Source organism: Apium graveolens, chromosome 7 (genome assembly GCF_009905375.1).
Source record: "Apium graveolens cultivar Ventura chromosome 7, ASM990537v1, whole genome shotgun sequence".
Lineage (NCBI taxonomy): Eukaryota > Viridiplantae > Streptophyta > Magnoliopsida > Apiales > Apiaceae > Apium > Apium graveolens.
This window is the reverse complement of record NC_133653.1, coordinates 217,577,829-217,600,169: the sequence shown is the minus strand read 5'-3', so window position 1 is coordinate 217,600,169 and position 22,341 is coordinate 217,577,829. Positions and strand designations below refer to the sequence as shown.

General features: G+C 33.7%; 1 protein-coding gene across 1 annotated transcript; it reads left to right on the top strand.

Moving 5' to 3' along the window:
- The first annotated feature begins 1,676 nt into the window (after window positions 1–1,676).
- LOC141671714 (putative nucleolar protein 5-2) lies at window positions 1,677–6,560 on the top strand. The gene is made up of 9 exons (XM_074478031.1): window positions 1,677–1,824; window positions 1,990–2,071; window positions 2,182–2,223; window positions 2,706–2,885; window positions 2,982–3,146; window positions 4,065–4,265; window positions 5,042–5,539; window positions 5,634–5,768; window positions 5,899–6,560. The coding sequence occupies exons 2-9, from the start codon at window positions 1,994–1,996 to the stop codon at window positions 6,289–6,291; spliced, it is 1,692 nt and encodes a 563-aa protein (XP_074334132.1). The 5' UTR covers window positions 1,677–1,824; window positions 1,990–1,993; the 3' UTR covers window positions 6,292–6,560.
- Window positions 6,561–22,341: the final 15,781 nt, after the last annotated feature.

Below are 22,341 nucleotides of genomic sequence, written 5' to 3'. Positions count from 1 at the left end.
ATGGAATTCTTCACTAGCAAGAATTAAGAATATTATATTTTTGTTGCAAAGAAAAATATTTTTCACCCTTCTAATAAAGCTATTATTGTGTTTTAAAAATTAAAGTTTTTATAGTTTAACTCCTTTTAATTTATTTTTTGAAACTATGTATCTTCTGTTATTTTGTTTTTTTTGAAAGTATGTCACTTCTGCTATTTTATTTACATTCCTAACGTACATTAAAGAACTATGTAGTAATAAAACATACATATATAGTAAAAAAACATGCATACACTATTTTAAGGAAAAAAATCAATTACAAAATATTTTAAGAAAAAAATAAATACAAATAAATGTTAAAATTATGATTACAGTTTTCAGAAATCGAATTATGTGGCTAAACTACCGATTTATGATTTATTGACGATTTTTGAAATATTAAATAATTTATTAGGAGAATTTTTTTAAACCAGTTTATTATATTTATCTAATTGGTCAAAAAAAAACCCAATTTTCGGCAATTTACGTGAGCAGAGGTTAAAATTGTAAATTACATCTATATACTATATTATAATAGACGAAACATTAAAAGTTTGGTAGTCGGTCGGTCGATACTTGTTGAAATTACTTAATTAACCTTCTTTAATTATTCTAATTCTAATTATTGGGTCGATCAATTCTAATTCTATTTATATCATTATAATTTATATTAAATTCAACTTTTTCTACCAATTTATATTTTAATTCATATCGAGTTCTATATTATTCTAATTTGTTACTTCGGGATAAAATAAATTTAAGCAAACTAAATATAATTATTAAGATTTAGTTGATATATCATGTGACTCGGGTTAAGATAAAATAACAATACTATCAATGCTCCTAAAAAAATATACTAATGAATTTGGATAAACAAAATAATAAATGTTATTTATCCAGGATACAAAAAATACATTATACAATTGATTCAGACTAACACAAAACTAAAATAAAAACACAATTCGACCAACAAAAATAAAATCATATATAGTAATTATTTAGTCTAAAACAAAATTATCTTATTGATCCATACTTTAAAAAATTAAAATTAAACTAAAAATAATTAGTTTGATTTGCTCGGTGTATTGGACATCGGGCTAAAATAAAAAAATGTAAACCACTGATCCGAGATAAATCAAATTTATGTTAGACTAAGTAAAATTCGTATCTTATTGATGTTAACTAAAAAATCAAATTTATTTAAAATATTAATATTAATTTTTTTAAAAATACACATAAAATTATTAATAAAACTATATTGTTCAATCAATAATATTGTCTTTTTCAAATATTTTTTTATAGAGTTATAGTTAATTGATTAAGTAATCACCATGCTAAAATAATATTTTTTTAAGGTCCTAACACAATGTAGACATTATATTTTTACCTTCAATAAAATAATAATTTCGTTATAATAATATTCCCCTACCAATGCTATCACTTTAAATATGTTTAAATGTTCTAAAAGTTTTGAACATATACATATACTAATATAATTATTATGAAATTATATTATTTAAAAATTTATATGAACAAAATTAAGAATTAAATTCAAAATATTTTATTAAAAAAATTATATAATATTAAAAAAATCTGGCACGAGTTTGAAGCTATTATTCTTAATTTAATTATTAATTAAAATTAGTTTGATTCTTTCGCATACAAGGTCTCTATAGTGAAACCCTATAAAGGCATAAACCCTAGTTCAGATGTAAACCTCAATTTTTTGCCCTCTTCTCCTGTCGGCTACAACGACGGATTCTCGAACTCTAACACAGAGGCTTCAAGTTTACCATTCAGCTAATTGTAAGTATACATATTTATCTGTATATATATATTACTCTTATTTTGTTTCAGATTCTTTTTGATTTTACAGAGCATTGTTAGCTGTTTTGTAGCTTTAATTTAAATGGGCTTTGTTAAAGTTTCGATTTTGAGGCTTATTTGATGATTTTCTTGATGGGTTTTTAGGACAATGCTTCTTTTGTTTGAAACCCCTGCTGGGTTTGCCCTTTTTAAAGTGTTGGATGAGGGAAAGCTCTCCAAAGTTGAGGTAATTAGTGGTTTTGATTATGTGTAATTGATTTGTTTGTGTTTATGTTTTGAGTTCTGTGTTTGTGGTTGTTTCGGGCCGTTGTATATGATGATTTTAATGTTTTGCAGGACTTGTCGAAGGAGTTTGATACTGTGGACACAGCTAGAAAGGTTTTTCACATGCTTGCTTATTTTCTTGTTTTTTGTGCTAACTAGAGTTTAATTTTGTGATCCCTTGTAGAATTTGTGCAGTTGGTGTTGTTTAACTCATGATACATGATCATTCTTAGATTTGAAGAGCATGTCCATACATTTTTCTGAGTATATGATGTGTTTTTGCAAATTACATTTTCACTTTTGCTAGCTTTTAGCTTTATTTAACATCGATAAAGTTGTTATTGGTACTAAACTCCTATAACATGTTGGAGGAGGCATTTTCGGTTGATTTGTCGGCTATGTACTATGTTGTTCGTGGTAACAAAGCTGTAACTAGTATGTTTTCAACATTTAGTTCAGATATCTGGAAATTTTAATTTGTTGCCTACGGAAGCTGTTTATTTGCTTGATGATTTTACATAAAGTTACAATGAAGTTCTTTCTATGTTGCTTGTATGTGTGTGATACTGAATTCAACGGGTTGATGTCTTTATCAGATTGTGAAGCTCAAAGCTTTCTCAAAGTTTGAGAACACATCAGAGGCATTGTCAGAAGCAACATTGTTGATTGATAGCAAACCCAGCAAAGGTTTGCGCAAGTTCTTACGTGCTCACTGCGATGGTGAAACATTAGCTGTGGCTGATTCCAGACTTGGAAATGCAATCAAAGAGAAACTTGTAGGCTAATATGCTTTATTATAACCCTTGCTTGATTTCACATATTACTCAAGTCTCAATATATGGACTCTCTTAATCTAAGTTACTTTCTCACAGCAAATTGACTGTTTCCACAATAATGCTGCTATGGAACTGATGAGAGGCGTGAGGAGTCAATTGACAGAACTTATCTCTGGGTTAGGAGCTCAAGATTTGGCTCCAATGAGCTTGGGTTTATCTCATAGCCTGTCCAGATACAAGCTCAAGTTCAGCCCTGACAAGGTTAAGCTCTAGTATTATCATTATATAATTTTTCATTTTCCTATGCCTCCGCGACAGTTAGAAATTAAAATTAGAAGCTATCGATGAAGGTCAGACATTTTAATCATTATAATGACGAATGCAGTATCCACATGAGAGTCTGGGAGGTCCTAAAGGGAATAAGTTATATGCAAAGTAGTTATTGTGATCCCTGCTGGCAGGCTAATGTCAGATTTAAAACAGTAATAAAGTAGTAATTTTTGAATCTCGAGGATATTGATCTTTATGACATCCTATTTGGCCATTAGCAAGTCTATGAACCAGCTCAGTTTTGTCATAATGCCGAGTTGGCTAGTCGAGGATATCAAGTAGGCATGAAAAATTGAAGTTATGCTGTTATGCCAAGGCAGGGATGATATAAATAATGATGTTTGAAGTATGTAAATTGGATCTAAAGAGTAAAGACTGCTCCCAGGAAGTCATTTTAATAAATCTTTCTGCTTTGTTAGACTTGTTTGAATAGATTTGCTTAGTTTTTTCTTGTAATATATAAACCACTTGTTACTCTTGGCAAGAAAGCATGTAGAGAACTATACTTGTTTTGCTAGATCTAGAGTACAATGCTATCTCTTTTCATTTCTTTTTAGCGACAAACTATGGATATTCAGAGCTTGCTTGCTCTTTCTCTTTGCTCTCCGTAATAGTCATATATAATTACATCTCCGCTACCAGTATGCATTGTTCTTAAAACATGTATATATTCTTATAGCACTCATATTTTGTATGATGATCCCGTCACCAATTGAATGTACCTCGAATCTGCTTCCGTCTTAGTTTTGGTACTTAAATCAGTTTATAATGTTGAGGGTTGATTTAGTCTGTTAAATGTTCTATAACAATGTACTTAATATATTCGCCTTTCTTTTTGAACTCTACCAGGTTGATACAATGATCATACAGGCAATTGGCTTATTGGATGATCTTGATAAAGAGCTTAACACCTATGCTATGAGGGTCAGGGAATGGTATGGTTGGCATTTTCCCGAACTTGCAAAGATTGTTCAAGACAACATCCTCTATGCAAAGTCAGTGAAGCTGATGGGTGACCGTACGAATGCTGCTAAGCTCGATTTTTCTGAGGTATTTTTTGATAGATTCTCACAACTACACACTGCTGTAATACGCCCTTATTTATATAACAGGAGCTCATTAGTCATTACCAAGGTTTTGTAGTAGACTTGGTGTTTTGATTATTGTTGTTTCGCTAGCTTTCTTCATTCTACTCTGGCAATTTTTTAGAATGAAAACATGTGTCTGACACTTAAGACCTAGGTGATAATAAAGAGGTGTTTCACTGTTTCTTCACTTGCACATGGGCATATGCTTTCTGCAATTTTTGGTTCTATTTAACTATTTGATTATGTAAAGAGAGTAATTGAAAACATCAGTTGGTTCTTCATACTGCTTCAGGTACCAAGTGGTGTGCTATTGAGAAAATTACTACCCGGTCTATATTGAAGTTGATGGCGTAATTTTTCTAATATCTTTTGATCTACGTCTCTACGAATTACCTACATAGTATGGTTATTAATATATAATTTGGGTAAAATATATTTCTGGAGTAAGATACACTGATATTGAATTACTGTTGTATGTATGATTGGTCTGATATTAATCCTGATGCTAAAGTCTAATATTAGAATCATTCTTAACAACAATTGTGCCTGTACTGAATATGAGATATCGGGTGTCTATTTGTCCTGCAATATTTATGTTGTAGATGTATCTGAACATTAATTGTTGACACTTGTTATTTCCAACCAGTTTCTCAAACTTGTTTTTGCACGTTGCTGCTGCAAAATATGGATCTTGAAAAGGGTTTTAGGCTGATATCTGCTTATTGTAAATTTTCACAGGTCTTGTCTGAAGAGGTTGAGGCTGAACTTAAAGAGGCATCCATGATATCAATGGGAACTGAAATTAGTGATCTTGATCTAATAAATATTAAAGATCTTTGTGATCAGGTTCTGTCTCTTTCAGAGTACAGAGCTCAACTGTATGACTATCTGAAAAGCAGGATGAACACTATAGCTCCAAATCTTACTGCTCTTGTTGGAGAACTTGTTGGTGCTCGTCTCATCGCCCATGGGGGAAGCTTAATTAATCTTGCAAAGCAACCAGGGAGCACAATTCAAATTCTTGGAGCAGAAAAAGCGCTGTTTAGGGCTCTCAAGACAAAACATGCAACCCCGAAATATGGGCTTATCTACCATGCCTCTTTAATTGGTCAGGCTGCTCCAAAACATAAAGGAAAAATTTCAAGATCTCTAGCTGCTAAAGCATCATTAGCAATTCGGTATGATGCTCTTAGAGAAGGGGAAGATAATTCTATGGGGTTGGAGAATCGAGCCAAGGTACTAATATCTAATACTTTGTAAAGTATATTTTGTGTGATGTATTTTTTCACCGTTTTTCCCTCTAATATATTTTCATAAACAAACATCATAGCTTGAAGCACGCTTGAGGAATCTAGAAGGCAAAGAACTAGGCCATTCTGCTGGTTCGGCTAAAGGCAAGCCCAAGATTGAGTTCTACGATAAGGACCGCAAGAAGGGAGCAGGTGCTTTGATAACTGCTGCTAAGGTCTGTATTGTACTTGGGCTTTTATTGTACTACTTTGACCCTTCACATACAAAGTGATATTTTTGACAATTGTTTTTGTGCCAAGTACATTGTTTTTGTTTATACTTTATACTGCATATTTAAAATGCAGACATACAATCCGTCAGCTGATTCTGTTCTTGGAAAGACGGAAGCATTGCCTGAGGAAAAGGAGGAAGAGGACGCTGTCCTAGGAAAGAGGAAAAAGAAAACAGAAGGAACTCAAACTGAAGCTCCTGAAGAGAAGAAAGAAAAAAAGAAGAAAAAGAAAAAGGCCGTTTATGCTGATGAAACTGTGTTGGTGGAGGCAGAGGCTGAAGCTGAAGTTGCTGGCAAAAAAGAAAAGAAAAAGAAGAAGCATTCAGCTGAGGACTCTGAGGTTCAGAATACTGGGACTCTGGAAGTCGGGGAGAAGAAAAAGAAGCGGAAGCATGCTGAACAAGATGAAGAAACTAAAACTCCCAAGAAAAAAGATAAAAAGAAAAAGAAAAGAAGCGAAGAATGAGGAAAGATGTGGAATACTATATTTGAATGCTGATCCATTTTGGGTATTTACTTTTACAAGTAGTCGAGTTTGCTTGGTGGTTTGGATTTTAAGTTTTTAAATTTATTGAGCAATTTCTGTAGGATCAGTTAGCAAGGTTTCCAGGCATGGACTCTGTATGGTTGCAGTTACATATTTTTAATAGCATAACGTTAATTAGTGTTGGAATTTGGATGAATCGCATATGTTATGCATTTAAATTCATATTATTATCAGCATCTTGTTTTTCAGTCTCTTTTCTTTTGTCTTGGGCTTTCAAGTTTCAACATAAATTCTTCCCGTTGGTCTAATTACTGAAATGAAATATTTGTATTTTAACATAAATAAATGTGACAAAGATGTTAGGATTAAAGAAGAGTATAGGAAGTTATGAAATTATGTATTTTTTCTTTTCCCCTATTTCCAGGTTTTGATGTAATGACTGAAATATTTCTCGGTAAACAAAATGGAATAGATCGCATTTGTACAGGTTTTGATAATAAATGAGTTTTTTGTATGATGAATTTGTTTTGTTTTCAAAATTCTCCTGACATTGTAATGCAAGAAATTCCGGTAAAATGACTATTTCATCACTTGATCGCCTTCTTTAAAAAAAAGATTCTTACTATAAATTAAATATCTATTTTTGCATGAATCCTGCGTAGGGTTTTGATTTTATTTTGGTTTTAATTTAATTTTACATCGTTTCCGTTGCGTTTATGTACTCGAAACCATTCACTTACTAGCAGAGTAGATGCTTTTGAATTCTCTCTTCAGCTGTTTTTAGATGTTCAACAACATTAGTTCTGGAAATAGGATATGCAACATCTTTCCATTTATCATTCCAAATATCATCAAAATAATTCTGCTTCTTTTTAGCATCTAACTCTTTAACATCTAACTCTTTCAGCTTCTATTGTCTCACATGTTTAGGCATATCTTCAGGGAAGAATAGATAATTATCAGGATCTATAAGAGCATTTGAAGTATCAGCTTATTCACAATCATTGGATTTTGTTTCAGGAACAGATCCTTCATTAAGAACTGGATCTTGAACTATCTGCTGAACTTCATCTCCAGCTTCATCATTTAAGATAAAATCAGAAATTGGTGTTGTATGTGATCCAGCTGCCACATAAACTTCCATATCAGCAGCATTTAGCTCCATATCTTCAAGAATTGTAGATAGATAAACTGGAGCTTCAGGATTTACCTCCAAAACCTCAGTACCTGTGGAGTGTTGTGGTGACCTGTAGTGGATAGAACTTTATGAATGGACTGTTGTGCTATTACATTTTCAGCAATAACAGGGAGAATTTCAGGTGATGGAATCGGAGAGTGAGTGGACTGCAGGAAAATATCAGTACTTAAACCTGCAGGGAGATTATCAGCACTTGATATAACAGAGTTTATCCAAGGGTCTACAGACTGTTGTTCATCAGCTGTTTCTTTTTACTCTGTGCACCTGCAAAATATAACAAGTAACACTTAATCTCTATGTTCTTTTAAAGTAGACTCACTACTTCTCACACCACACATCTCATAACTTTCAATAGTTAGAGTTTTCTCACAAGGATTACTAAATCCTGACTCTCATCTACCTCTCCTTTTGTCAGGAAGGATCCTGCCTCTCTTTAATTCTGTTTTTCTCTAAATCTTTTCACATAACTCACAAAAAAAGTTCAGATAAATATGCAATCCTACAGAAATAAGAGGTGGCTAAAAATATGCGGTCTGTGGTCATACAACTAGAGGTAGTCCTTATATAAGGTCTAGATATAATCATACCAACATGATTCATAAAATACATAATAAATGTTGATAAGACAAAATCAGTATTTAAAGTAAATGCTGATAAAGTGAAATCAGTATTTATACCTTGTGAATCTGAAGATTCGTTTTCCTTGCAGAATTCACTGGAGGTACTGATAAGATATCTATAGATGGTGGTGATGGGTGAATTCTGCCGTCAGCATCTATTACCAGAGTAACTGCAGCAAGAGTAAAGCCTTCATTGCAACTTTGATGCAATATTTCTTGTGTGGCTGGAGAATCAGGAGTTGTAGCTGATATATCCCTATAAGATAAAGGTTCTTGTGTGCTTGATCTAGGGAAAAGATCTTTCCCTTGTAGCCTCTTGATAGTTTCTTCAACTTGCTCACGAGTAACCTTTATTACTCTTGTCCTTGGTTGCTTCATTGGAGAATCAAACAGTTTCAGAGGTGCATGAGGATTAGATTGAAAATTAGAATTTGGGGTTAATGCCCCTATGTCTCCTCAGCAATTTTATGTTTGATTTTGAGCAAATTCTGATTGTAGTATGCTTTGACCAGTCTTCTTTTCTTAGGCCTTGGGCTTGTACTAGCATCAGTATTTCTGGTACTTGGAACAGTATTAGTAGTTGTGCCCTCTTCAGTTGGTAGTACAACTGGTCTTGAAGAAGAACCAGATGAAAGGTTTGGAAATTTAAAAGATAAGGTAGCATTGTCCTTATCTGAATCTGATTGTAATCCAACAAGCACAAGTTTCCTTTTGATAGATTTTGAAGGTTTAGAAGAATGAGAAATTTGTTTTGCTTCAGTTTTTGACTTAGCTATATCAGGATTTGTAGCCCTCTTAGCCAATTCTTTCTTTCTTTTTACAACAGGTGTCTTTTTTGGAGACAACTGAGGTGGCTTCTGTTTGTGGTTGTGGTGGTGATTGTGTTTGTGGTTGTGGTTGTGTTTGTGTTTGGGTTTGTGTTTGGGGATGTGTATGGGTTGTTGTGCTTGGGTGAGCTACAGGGGGGTTTCCAATAGTTATGGCCTGCAGCTGAGCACTTTGCCTGTTAGGTAAGCCATAAGTCACAGGGAGCCTTGCAATGAGCAAGTTCCTAGCAACGAAAGGCAACCTTAAAGGAGCTAAATTCAACCGCTTTTCATCTTATGAAATTAAGTCAGAAAAAGCCCGTTTTTCAATTTAAATATTGGCACTATTTTATTAGAGGGGATAGAGGTATCAGGAAAACAAACATTGAAAATCAACTGACAGAATCTAGCATAATATATTATATGCCTATCAGCATTTATTCTATCACCTATAAAAGATAAGACTACTCTACCAAAATCATAATTTGAACCATGAAGCAAAGAGTACCCTACCTGTTATGTCATGATGGGTAGAGCATCAAAATTAGAAGATTTGTTGTTGAAGGCCAGTATAATATAGTCAAAGAAGAAATTCCATTCCTTCCTGAGCCCATTCCTTTTCAACTGACCAAGGATCTTCAAGTCCTTGCCATAGCCTATTTCAGTAAAGAACCTCCTTATTTCAGTATCTCCCACAAAGGTAGTGTAGGACTTATGAGTAGGTGATGTGTAAAATAACTGCAAGTACACAGCGGTTAATTGTAGCAAATACATGTCGATCCACAGAGACTATGAATTTTCAAAACCCTAACAATTTAAATCAGGCGAACTAGACAAATAGATTTGAGATGAGATTAGTTTAACCTAATTAGCAAATAATAAATAATATGGAAAACCTAGGAATCCGAATCCGTTAATCAATCACAATTAAAATCAACTCACCCTAAAATCAATTCTCTTTTCTTCACAAATAAATTTTAATTAACGAGATAAACATATACTATGAAACTTGTTATCTAACAATAACTCATCAAAACTTCATGGAGCAAGCATAGGCTATGAAAAATAAATCCGGTAACAATAATATATCAAAATCACTTGTCAATTAAATAATTAAGCACCAAGAAAAATCATGAGAATCAAATAATAGGAACGAGAAGATATCAAAGCAATTAAATTAACTTCATCTTCATCCTAGAGAACAAATTTAGCTACACATGATAAAAAGATGAACAAAATAAATAATTAATTGGGTATCTTGGGTGTCTTGGGTGTTGTAATGTACAAGAGGGGAGACCCATATATATAGGAAAAATATGATGGTTTGGGTCTTCTAAAAGTAGGATTCTTAAAGTAAATCATTCTTCTTCTCCAATAAGTATTATATTTATCTTCCAATTTCCTTGACTTGTAGAATAGTCCACCTCCTTTTTTATTTGCACCTTCTCCAACTCAAGTTCTGATTTTATTTATTTTCCTACAAAATAAAGTAAAACAATTTATTTATTAATAAAATTACAAAAACGGACATAAAATAGGTATTAATAATATGGAATAATATGGACCTATTAAATGCCTCCATACCTATCTTTTGCTCGTCCTTAGGAAAAATCAAAAAGAAAAATGCTAACTAAGAAAAGTCCCATGCTCCTTTTTGTAGGCGTGACGGGAAATTTTAGGTTTACCAACCCGTTAAACTCATAGACGATCTCTACAAGAGGAGTGTTGTCTCATAAGGGTTTACAGATGATATGCCCATAAAATCTGTGAAATACTTTAGTAAGTGTCCAAACTCTATCAACAGTAACATTCATCAGTGTCAACACAAGAATTTTTAGGAAAATACATGCCTTTAAGACTCTTCTAATTATAGCCAAGATATAGGTATCAACAATCTACTTATATCGACTCTGAACATTTACAAAAAATCCCAAGGTGTGTCGTGAAAATAGGTCTATGAAGAATCGATTGAGTAAGTACATTTCCTTTTTTTCAACCAATATTGAACGGACCCAATCTTTATCAAAACAAGTATCTAGCCAAAATTCATATTTTTTTTTCTTTTTTTTCTAATTGACTGTGCAATGTCCGTTTTCTTAGGCTTTCTATGTTACGCATGTAGCGAGCTTTGGGCCAATGACTCCCAAACCAGATGGTCTTAGGGCATTAGGTTTTGAAATACCCCTACGGACTTAATTACTCGAGTAACAAAGGCCACAAAATAAGACTAGTCAATTATACTACTTGTGCCCATCATCTCAATTTTTTTTTATTTATGAGGAATACTGGGTATTGAAGTAGTTTATTCAAGCATCTTTTTTTCTTTTTTTTTTCTTTTGCTTTTCTTTTTTTCCGCAAAAATTTGATTCGACATTGTTTCAACATGTGGGCTCTGTCTCAGATATCGAAAACTTTCCTAAACAATCTTTCCTACAAGACCTTGTGCAAATGTTCCGTCTTGGACTCTTAAGCAAAAATTCGTTCGACACAAGTTTCATAAAGATAACCTTACTTAACTACGTTCAAATCATCTCAAGGCATTATATATATAAGTTTTTTGAAAAACTGCTAACACCAACTAGTATTAAAGTACTGGAGTGGACTGGACAACTTAGCTTAAATATCTCTGATTTTTTTGGATTTTTTTTCATATTTTCATTTTTTTTTGGATTTTTTACCCCTTCCCCATACCTAAATCATGCATTGTCCTCAATGAATGCAAATGAGAGAAAAATGACAAAGTAAAAGGACGAGAATACCTGGTAAGGGCATGACAGAGGAACACAATTACCTATAATACACACACACATAGTTACTCCCCCATACTTACACTTTATTATGGGAGACACACACAAAAAACATTTGTTAACCAATACCAGAGCGTGGGAAAATTACCTTCGTAACACAATCAACACACATGTGAAACTCACCCATAAGAACAACATTATCCACTAGAGAGATTAGATCATGCATCAAAATAAAACTCATAGCACTAACAAAATCCATAGACCAATTAGACACTTCTTTATGTTCTTTAAGAAAAGTAATGACTTGAAATTCTTGGTTATGAACTTTGCTACTAGAAATAAGAATATCATGAGTTTCACTATCAACTACCAAATACTGATTAAGAGCGGAAAATGATAGAATAGAATTAAGTGTGGGTGGCTCACCAACAGAAGTCTTAACAACAGTCATATGATCAAAATAATTATCCTCAAGTTGGGTTTCATGATTAGAACAAATGGCATTCAATTCCTCTAACATCTCATCACAAGTGAAATTCTTATACAACTCATGAAGTTCTCTACTGCTCTCATACCCACACGAAACATCTTACACAAGAAGAGACTCAGCTACACTATCCTCAAGATTTGACCAAGACACAACCTTATTTATCAAATTAACTCCTACAGGTTGTTCAAAAATCTCATTAGGTTGATTTCCTACATTAAAGATATTCAGATCTATCGGCATGTTTCCAAATGTGAGTTTCACCGAACCATTTCTACAGTTAATCAAAACATTAGAGGTGGCAAGGCCTTCCTAAAATGACGGGGATTTGATTTTTGAGATTTTTGACTGGTTCGGTTTCTAGAACAACGAAATCAACGGGAAAGACAAAATCACCAATTTTTATCAAAATATATTCAACTATACCCTTTGGAGTTTTGACAGAATGTTCAGCTAATTAAAGAGTGATATTAATATTTTTCAATTCACCTAAATGTTAGCCGCTAAACACGCGCTAATAATACACACAAGTATACGCTTTCGCAAGTAGTATAAGATATAAATCAGATTTGTTCCCACATAGACTGCCTTGGTTAACTAATTAATTTATGCACTTAAGCAACAATGTATGATTATTATTCAATGCTAAGACGATAACAATTTGAGGTTGTTTAGAACTAAGAATTAAACTAACAATTATAACTAAGAGAGTAAAGAGAGTTGTATATTATATGAGACAAATATGGGATTCTAACTTCATTAAATACTTCATTCAATAGCCTTATTGTTTTTAACCTTAGCATGCAATGGTGATGACACTAATCAGATAACACAAAACTACTAAACGCCAACTTTCGTTGCACGAATAACATATTACCAGACATCCACAAAAGTGATAGAAGCTGAATAGACACCAATTATATTGAGACCCTACATGTCTAAAGAATTTGACAACATAACGGTTTAAGCACAAGTTATCTATCTTGATTACACAGGGCAAGTAAGATGGTTAAAATTACCTACGAATCATGCATAACAATAACACATGAACCTATACTAGCATGGCAAGTTCTAAATCCTTAAATTCACTTTCGCTTCATTAAGAATTAACACACTATCTTATAAGTTCGCGACGCTCATAAGACGAATACGCACAACCAATACTAGGTTATCATACAATCACCACACACTAAGGCATCGAAACAAATCAACTAAAGAAATCCATAAATAAATCCGCTAGAACCCCACGATAACGATTAGCCCATAATTGGACTCATCATCAACGTGGGTTCCGATGAAAGCATGGTATAATAAACGTAGTATTTATAACGAATAATCAAACAAAATTAACACAAGAGTATATGTTCAGCAAAACAAGAAACGAACATCCAAGATTACAACTCAAAATAAAGATTCACAAGAATAAACTAGATCGTCTTCGCCTTTGTTGAATTGTTCTATAGATCTCTTGTCATCTTCTCCTTAGCTCTGATATGTCTCTGACTTCATATCTTATGAAAAATGACCTAAAGTTGTTTATATAGCAGCCCTGTGCAATGTAGAAGTCTTTCTCTAATGCCAAGTAGAAACATGATTCTGCCATCCCGAAACGGCGCGACCGCGCACTTGATCAGCGCGGGCGCGCGGGCTCTCTGTAGTTTGGGCGCGGCCGCATGCTTGATCAGCGCGGGCGCGCTGGGCTTCTGCCAAAACTTTGACTTCTTTTCTTTCTTGCAGTTTTGAGCCGGTCTTCACGAGCTTTATTCCTTGGACACCATCCTAACACCATATTAGCATCAAATCAATGCTAATTCACCTGATTCTCAGATTAATGCCTGAAATGCAAAAACACTAGAAAACACATTAAAACACCAATAACTTGAGTACAAATACACTAATTCAAAGCTTTACGGAGTGTAATAAAGTGTCATAAATGCCACTCAACACTAAACCCAGGGCTTGATAGACAGATAATGGAAGAAGATTCACACTAGCTCCTAAATCGAAGAAAGCTTTATCAATGAAGGTATTACCTATGACACAAGAGATGGTAGGAAAACCAAGATCCTTATACTTCACAGGGATTTGATTTGACAGGATAGAACTAACATGAGAGGTTAAGAAAGCTTTCTTAGGAATATGGGTGTTTCTTTTATGAGTACACAAATCTTTTAGACACTTAGCATAAGAGGGAACTTGTTGAATTGCATCTAAAAGAGGAATGTTAATCTTGACTTGCTTGAATACTTCTAAAATCTTATCTAACTGAGAAGATTGTTTGTTTGAGATAAGTCTTTGAGGAAATGGAGCTTTCGGCTTACAGACTTTTTCACTAGACACATCAGAATGGGGTTTTGAAGGTGGTTCTTTGGATGGTGATGACTCATTAGATTCAGAAGTTTCAGGATTTGAAGATTAAGGAAGGCTATGATTCAAGAGTGGAGGATTTGGTTCAGATGTTAGCTTATCTTCCCGATGAGTATTAATACCAGCATGATTGTTGAATTGATTACCAGACCTTAGAGAGATGACAGAGTTCACATTTTCATGAGACTTTTGGTTTTTATGAAATTTAGGATTAGCCTCGGCCTGACTAGGGAAACGATTTTTCTCTCTCTCACTGATTTTATTTGCCAATTGACTAACTTGGACATCTAACTTAGATATGGCTTGTGTGTTTGAATTTAACAACTGTCTATCTTGGGTCAGAGTTTGCATGAAAGATTGTTGAGATTTAAGTAAAGCTTCCATACTCTTTTTAATGGAATTCAATTTCTTTTCAGATTCACTAAAACCAGGAGGATTGAAGGGGACTAAGTTAGGATAATGATCAAGGATTTGAGGAGAATATGAATTGGAATTTTGAGTTGGGTATGGACCAGGATTGGGCTTTTGAAAAAAGGTTGAGAATTTTGATTAAACTTATTGTATTTATTGTAAAAGACATGCATGTACTTTAACAAGACTAAGACAACTTGTCAACCCCAAGTAAGTTGTATTGTTATCTAAATTTGTATTCTGTACTTGTAACGCTTAAAGTCTGTAAAAATGCAATGGATCAGACTGGAGTCTTTTTCCTAAAACAGTATCAAGCTTAAGGATTTTATCTAGAAGAAGATCAAGAAGATCATGCCTCAGAAGAATTTTGAAGAAGCTTGGAGTTGAATAAACCTGTTAGGAGAAAACTGTTCTAAGTCAAGACCTCTACAAGTCACACATTTAATGTTATAGAGAAGTCATTCGAGAACTCCAGAATGACTTATCGAGAAGTCATTCAAACTCCAGAGAGTACCGACGGATAAGCAATATCTACTCGACGGATGAGCTATATATCCACTCGATGGATGAATAACATCTACTCGATGGATGAGCAATATCTACTCGACAGATAAGCTACACATCTACTCGACGGATGAGCAATATCTAGTTAATGGATAAGCAATATCCACCGGGAGTAGAGAAGTCAGGAAAGTTACTCGAGAACTTAAAAAGATATCATCAAGTCATTTCTTCACTAGAGAACTCAGAGTTATCGACAAGTCTATATCTATTCGAGAACTCAGAGAAATCTATAAGTCAAGTAAAGTTATGAAGACTAGAGATCTCGATGAGCTGAAGACCTCTACAAGCCAAACTCATTATGGAGTACCAGAGATCTCGATAAGCCTTTATACTTATCGAGATATCAAGTGTTCAAATGAATCAAACTGGAGATCTAGAAGTACAGTCTCAAAGTACAGAATTGCAGATCAGTTTAATATCCAAGATAAACAATCAACAAACAATCCAACAGCTGGATTGACAAGTCTACAAAAAGCATCTTGAAGAGTGTGCAAGATCAATGGCAAAGATTAACTGATAGAGGAAGATTAAAGTAAACACAGGATGCTAAAGATATGCTAAGCCAGAAATGGAAGATTTGCTTTTCTATAAATAGAAATGACAAGTGACAGTTTAGAAAAGCTAATAGCATGTTTATTATCCACTGTGTAAACCAACAGTTAACTGAGCTATAAAGTTAACACTGGTCCTCTAGTTAGGAGTAACAATTTAGATCAAAAATTCTTGTAACACTCTCGAGAAGAAGCTGAGCTCTTTAACCTAGAAGAGCTTAGAAATTTTGTAGCAAAGCATCTTAATTTTTAATAGAAAAATTAAGTGAGTTTTAAAGATCTGTGTTCTTTATTTTATGCAAGTTTAATTTCTGCATGAACACTTTTCTTTACAAGATTTAATTTACTTTGTTCAACCATTATCTTTCAAGAAAAGCCTAAAATCAAAAAAACACATTCACCCCCCCTCTGTGTGTAATTCATTACCTAACAAGTGGTATCAGAGCAAAATCTGAAAGCAAACAGATTCAATATCTTGGAAGAATGAATACATAGAAAATCAGTAGCATTACAATTCCTACATTTGACAAAGCTAACTACACTCTTTGGAAAAAGAAAATGATGTTGTTTATCAGGATGACAAATTCATTCTACATTCAGATCCTCAAGAATGGACCCTTCATTCCTATGGTAAAAGTTGAGGAATCTATAGATGGAGACATTGTCATACCAGCTCATTATGCTCCAAAAGATCCTGCTAAGTATACAGATCCTGAAAAGGAGAAAGTCTCCCTGGATAGCAGCTTGCAAATGATATTAATTGAGTCACTTGACAATGTGATGTACAATAATATTGTCAACTGTGATACTGCCAAGCAGATATGGGAAAAGATTGAGGTACTATGTGAAGGAACTGAGGAGGTTAGATCAAATCAAAGAAGGATATTGATTTCATAATATGAGGGTTTCAATGCTAAGCCTAAGGAAAGCACTACTGATGTGTTTAAAAGATTCAACAAGATGATAAATGACTTACAACTTCATGACAAATACTATAAAGCTGAAGAAGTGAATCTAAAGTTCTTGCTTACTCTTCCTGATCATTTGGAACAGAAAATCTCAGCAATCAGGGAAGGAAGAGACTTGAGCAGAATAACTCTGGAAGTTCTGTATGGGATTCTTAAAACATATGAACTAGAGATGATTCAAAGGAAATCACTGAAGTCTGGTCAAGGACATGTGGTGGATGGCTCAAGTGCTTTAATTGTTAATGAAAGCCATTCATTCAATAATGGACTAAGACACCAAACTTTAAATGCCTTATCAAGTGAGCAGAGAACAAATGATTCACATGAGCAAGTCATCTTAGAGTTGGAAAAGGATGAGTTTTATACTCTTGAAGAACTGGATGAGCTAGATCAGTCTATGGATTATCTAGCTAGAAAATTCTCTAACATTAGAGTAAAGAAGCCAAGGTACTTCAGGAATAAAGGACAATCCTTCAACAAAGATAACAGCTGGAAAGAGAAGGGGAAGTACAATTCTGACAGCAAGAGTGGTTACAAAACTGGAACTGTTGACAGATCGAATATAAGGTGCTTCAATTATGATGAACTAGGCCACTTTGCTACAGAATGCAGGAAACCCAAAAAGGCAAAGAAAGATAAAACTTATCTTGAACAGGAAGCAAAATATGAAGCTCTTTTGAAAAAGCAACAGAGCAAAGCTTACATTGCAGAGGGAAAAAGTTGGGATGACTCATATAATGATGAAGATGGGGAAGTTGGAAACTATGCTCTAATGGCCTTGGAGCAAGGTGAATCATCCTCATCAAAAGGACAAACACCAATTCTTACCACTATTGATTTAAATGTAAATCAATACAAGGAAACTGTTGAAAAGATGAGCACAGAAATGTTTCACATTCACACAAGCATGGTTGCTGCTAATGAAGAAGTTAACAAATTAACAAAGATAAATAAGAAGCTTGAGAGTGAGAAGCAAGAAACTGAATTATTGATGGTTGAGCTTGAAGCTTTAAAACAAGAAAATGCCTATCTCAAGAATAAGCTCAAGTGTACAAATGAAATTGAGGCAGTGTTAAGGGAGAAACTAGAAAATAATGAAGTAAAGATGAAATCTTTCAGAAATACATCTGAACTGGTTGAACAATATCATGAGAAGAATAAGGCATGTGCAAACATTGCTATTGGCCTCGACTATGAAGACATGAGTGACAAAAAGATGACTGTAGGTGACAAAGGGAAAGCCAAGAAGATTGAGAATGCTCCAACCTTTTTGAAAGAGGTTAATGCACCTACATTCAAAACATGTGTAGTCAACTTCAGTGAAGAAGAATCGATAATCAAGCAAGAAATTGTTGATATATATAAAGAAAAGAAAACTGAAGAATCAGTTCAGACTTCAAAAACTGAAGAGAAGCTCATGAAGAAACACAGTCCCAAGACTCCTGTTCAAGGAACCAAAGCTGTTGATGCAAGAAATAAAAAGAGAAATAGAAATGGAAAAATAGGGATAAACAAAAGCAATAATTTTGCCTATATTGCAAATGCTCCTAGAAAGAAGTATGAAAAATGTGGTTCTTCAAATCATCTAACTCACCTTTGTAAAAAGGTTGTTAGCTAGCCAACTGAAGGAGCTTGCAAATACAATGAAGCTATTGCTAATGATCCCTATTCATTCTGTGACAAGTTTGACTGCATTCCTTGCAAAATGAAGGTAATGAAGAGTTGCCATAAACTGAGAGTAGATCTTAAAAAATCAAGAAATGAGTCTACTTTAGAAGGAAAACATGTACAACAATCACTGAATTCTATTTCTTATAAAATTACTCATTCTACTTCTCCTGAAAAAGTTACCAAGAAGAAACTACCCAACACTGCTTGGGTTTCCAAACACGCTTAAAACTCATTATATGCAGGGTAAGTGAAGGAAGTCATCTGGATCATAGACAGTGGATGTTCCAGGCATATGACTGGTGATAAAGCCATGCTATCATAATTTAAGGAGAAAGCTGGCCCATTTGTGACCTTTGGAGACAACTACAAAGGACTCAAAATGGGATATGGCAAGAATGTTTTAAAAATGTTGTCTTTGATTAATATAGCACTGGCAGCTGATCTTGAAGTGAGTCTTTTCAGAATTAGCATATTGTAGACAACGGTCTCAAGTCTTATTCTACAAGGAGAATTGTAAGAACCCTAAATTTTGTAATATTTTAAAACTTCAGTGAATAATAATTGGATGTGATTATGCAAAAATTTTGAGTTCACCATAAATGAATAGTGGAATCTTGAGAATCGGAGAACGTATTCTTGTTTAACGAGCGAAATAAGTGAATGCAAAAGCCGTCGAAATTCGAAGATTCACACTTATAATACGTGTTTTAGAATCCGTAAAGAATGGTGTAGAACCGGGAATACTACGTTAAATAAACATCTCATCAAGATTTTATTAAGTTCAAGAGAAAGGAATGGAAGTGATTAAAGGATTATAGACGATAAACGAAATCCTTGCGAAACGAAACGTTCTACGGGAATACTATCGGAATAAAACGACAAGTGCATGAACGATAATTAAATGAGGAAGTAATTGGAATCCATGCAAGTTGGCCATGCACAATCCTACACCCAACTAGTAGTTAGAAGTGTAACTAGTAGTTAGTCAATCAAACTTGAATAGTGTTGTGAATAGTAAAGGGGGAGACAAGGAGTACATGCACCATACCTCCATATTTCTCTCATTCAACACACAATCAGAAGCCATAGTTCTATTATTTCTTTGTTCAAGTGCAGCTCTTATACATATATCCATATATGTATACTTATAACCTAACACACTTTCTAGAGCCAAGCAAAAGAAAGTCATTCTCTCCATCCTTCTCCATTTCCGAATTTCCAAGAACCCCCCCAGAAATAAAAATTCATAACTTAATATCTACCCACTCAAATATCATGAAATTTTAACTGTAGCTGCTCCATATCATAGGTAAGCTTCATACCAAATTTCAGACTCAAATAATATTATTTCAATTTTATAAAAATGTTTGAAGGAGATGCTGAATAGTAACTCCGAATTTTACTAACTCATTTTCTTGATTTCTCTTGTTAGTCTAAGGCTTGTTAGGGATAGATCAATCTTCTACAAGGTTAATAAACTCCTCCTAGGTGTTCTAAAGATCCAAGAAGGTATAACTCTTCACCCTTAAAGATTTTATGGTTGGATTTTAAGGATTATTGTTATATGGTTTCAAGATTTAAGAGATTGTGAATGCTTAAGGTTTATATGTTTAAATCTTGTTAAGTTTTAAAGATTATGAGATGTGGTTCTTGGATGTTATACTAGATGATGTAAAGAATGATTAGATGAGTGAATCTTGAAGATTATATGTATTGATGCTGGTTACAAGTTGTAACACCCCCAAATCCGGGGTCGGGAATCCGGGTTGTCACGAGTTCCATTTTCCTTAATAACAACCAATCTTAATAAACAATCAACTACTCTGTACTGTGACCCCACAATAAACACACACACCACAAGTTATAGTCTCAGAGATGAATATCCAAAAGTAACACGAATCATTTTATTCCAAAATTATATGTCATTACACCTTAAAAGGGTTTCTGAATAGATTTACATTTCTTTGCCATTATTACAATTCATAAATATACATAATCTGGTACATCAAAAGTTGAAAGCCTAGCCTATTGGTAGCTCCTACCTCAGCTACGGCGGCATCAACGCCTATAGGAAACTGCAGAACGTTTCCTATCCGCTCGCGAATCGGGAGCTTGGTCCTGTTCATATTTTCTATCTGTTGTTGTGTGATGAAAGAAGAAAGCAAGGGTGAGCAGCAAGCCCACCAAAATAATATGTATAATGATTAACAATATATGAGCCTTCTCATAGTACTCATGAAAGTCTTGGTCAAAAGAAATGAACCAAGTTTGATATCTTAATGCGATGAAGTCGCAAAATATTCAGTATATATACATATATACTTTTCAAAATCTTGGAAGTCCTCTTCCATGTATAATATACACAAAGTTCCAGTTTATAACTGTATAAAAATATCGTTGCAAGGTGATCTCATATATCTAACCTTGTCTCAACGTTTTTCTGAAAGTCTTTGATAAGCATAAGATAATCATTTACTAGATATAAGTTTAAAAGATGAAGTTACAAGATACTCCAATATACTTATATCTTTTCCGAATACTACTTGAACTACAACCGTTCAAGTTATAATTAGTTTCAAAAGTTCATCACACTGATGAGACTACAAGATAAGAATTGAATAGATTCAATCTTTGAAATATTTTGAAGGAAATGAAGTTATGATATACTTCATTAAGTCTCGATATATATATACACCTATATATATACATACGTTTCCTGAAAACCTCTGTCATGTAAAGTATGAACAGAATTGCAATATCCAATAAATTTGGAAAGGAAAGAATTTTGGCATAAACCTGATATCTTGCTGATCAGGCAAAGATACCAATAAGTAACCTTTTTCTACTAGTAGATGGACGAATTCCCCACTGGTCATCACCCTGGTTGCAATAGGACCTTATGCTGGACTGCCACTCAGCCACTTATGCATTTGATGGACTCCCACTGAGCCACTTACACTATCATGGACGCCCACTGAGCCCATGTTGCTTATGCCGACTCGATAGATGGACTTACTTCCCGAACGTTGGGTAAGTAATCAATTCATTTACCAAAACTGCAACCTTGTTGTGAATATAAAACACACCACAGAGCCGGATCCCTCAGGTTTTGAGCGAGTATTTAAATCCCCTTCGAAAGGAGGAACTTAAATATAAAAATGAGTTTTGGGATCCGCTCTAACTTTTAAAAATCATTTTGAAGACTCGCAAAACATTTTTGGGAATGTTTGGAGTGATGCTGATTTAACAAAATAAATCAGTCCCAATATATTAGAAAATATCTGAATATTATTATTTAAATAATATTCCCATAAAGAATAATCTTTATAAAAATAATTGAAGTAGAAGTTTTAAAACTTATACTTGAAATGAGTATTAAATAACCGAAGATATACTTATACGAAAGTACTCTCTTTATTTGAATAATCGAAAATAAGTTTGATTATCGAAACATTATTCTTTAATAAAATAAAGAATATTATTAAATAATAAGCGGAGTCATAATACCTCGAATGAATATTATATATAATATTCATTAAATACAATAAAGGAGTCAATACATCCTCAAATGACTATCCAATTAATAATCATTAAATAATATAAACTGAGTCATAAGCCCTCGAATGAATATTCAAAATA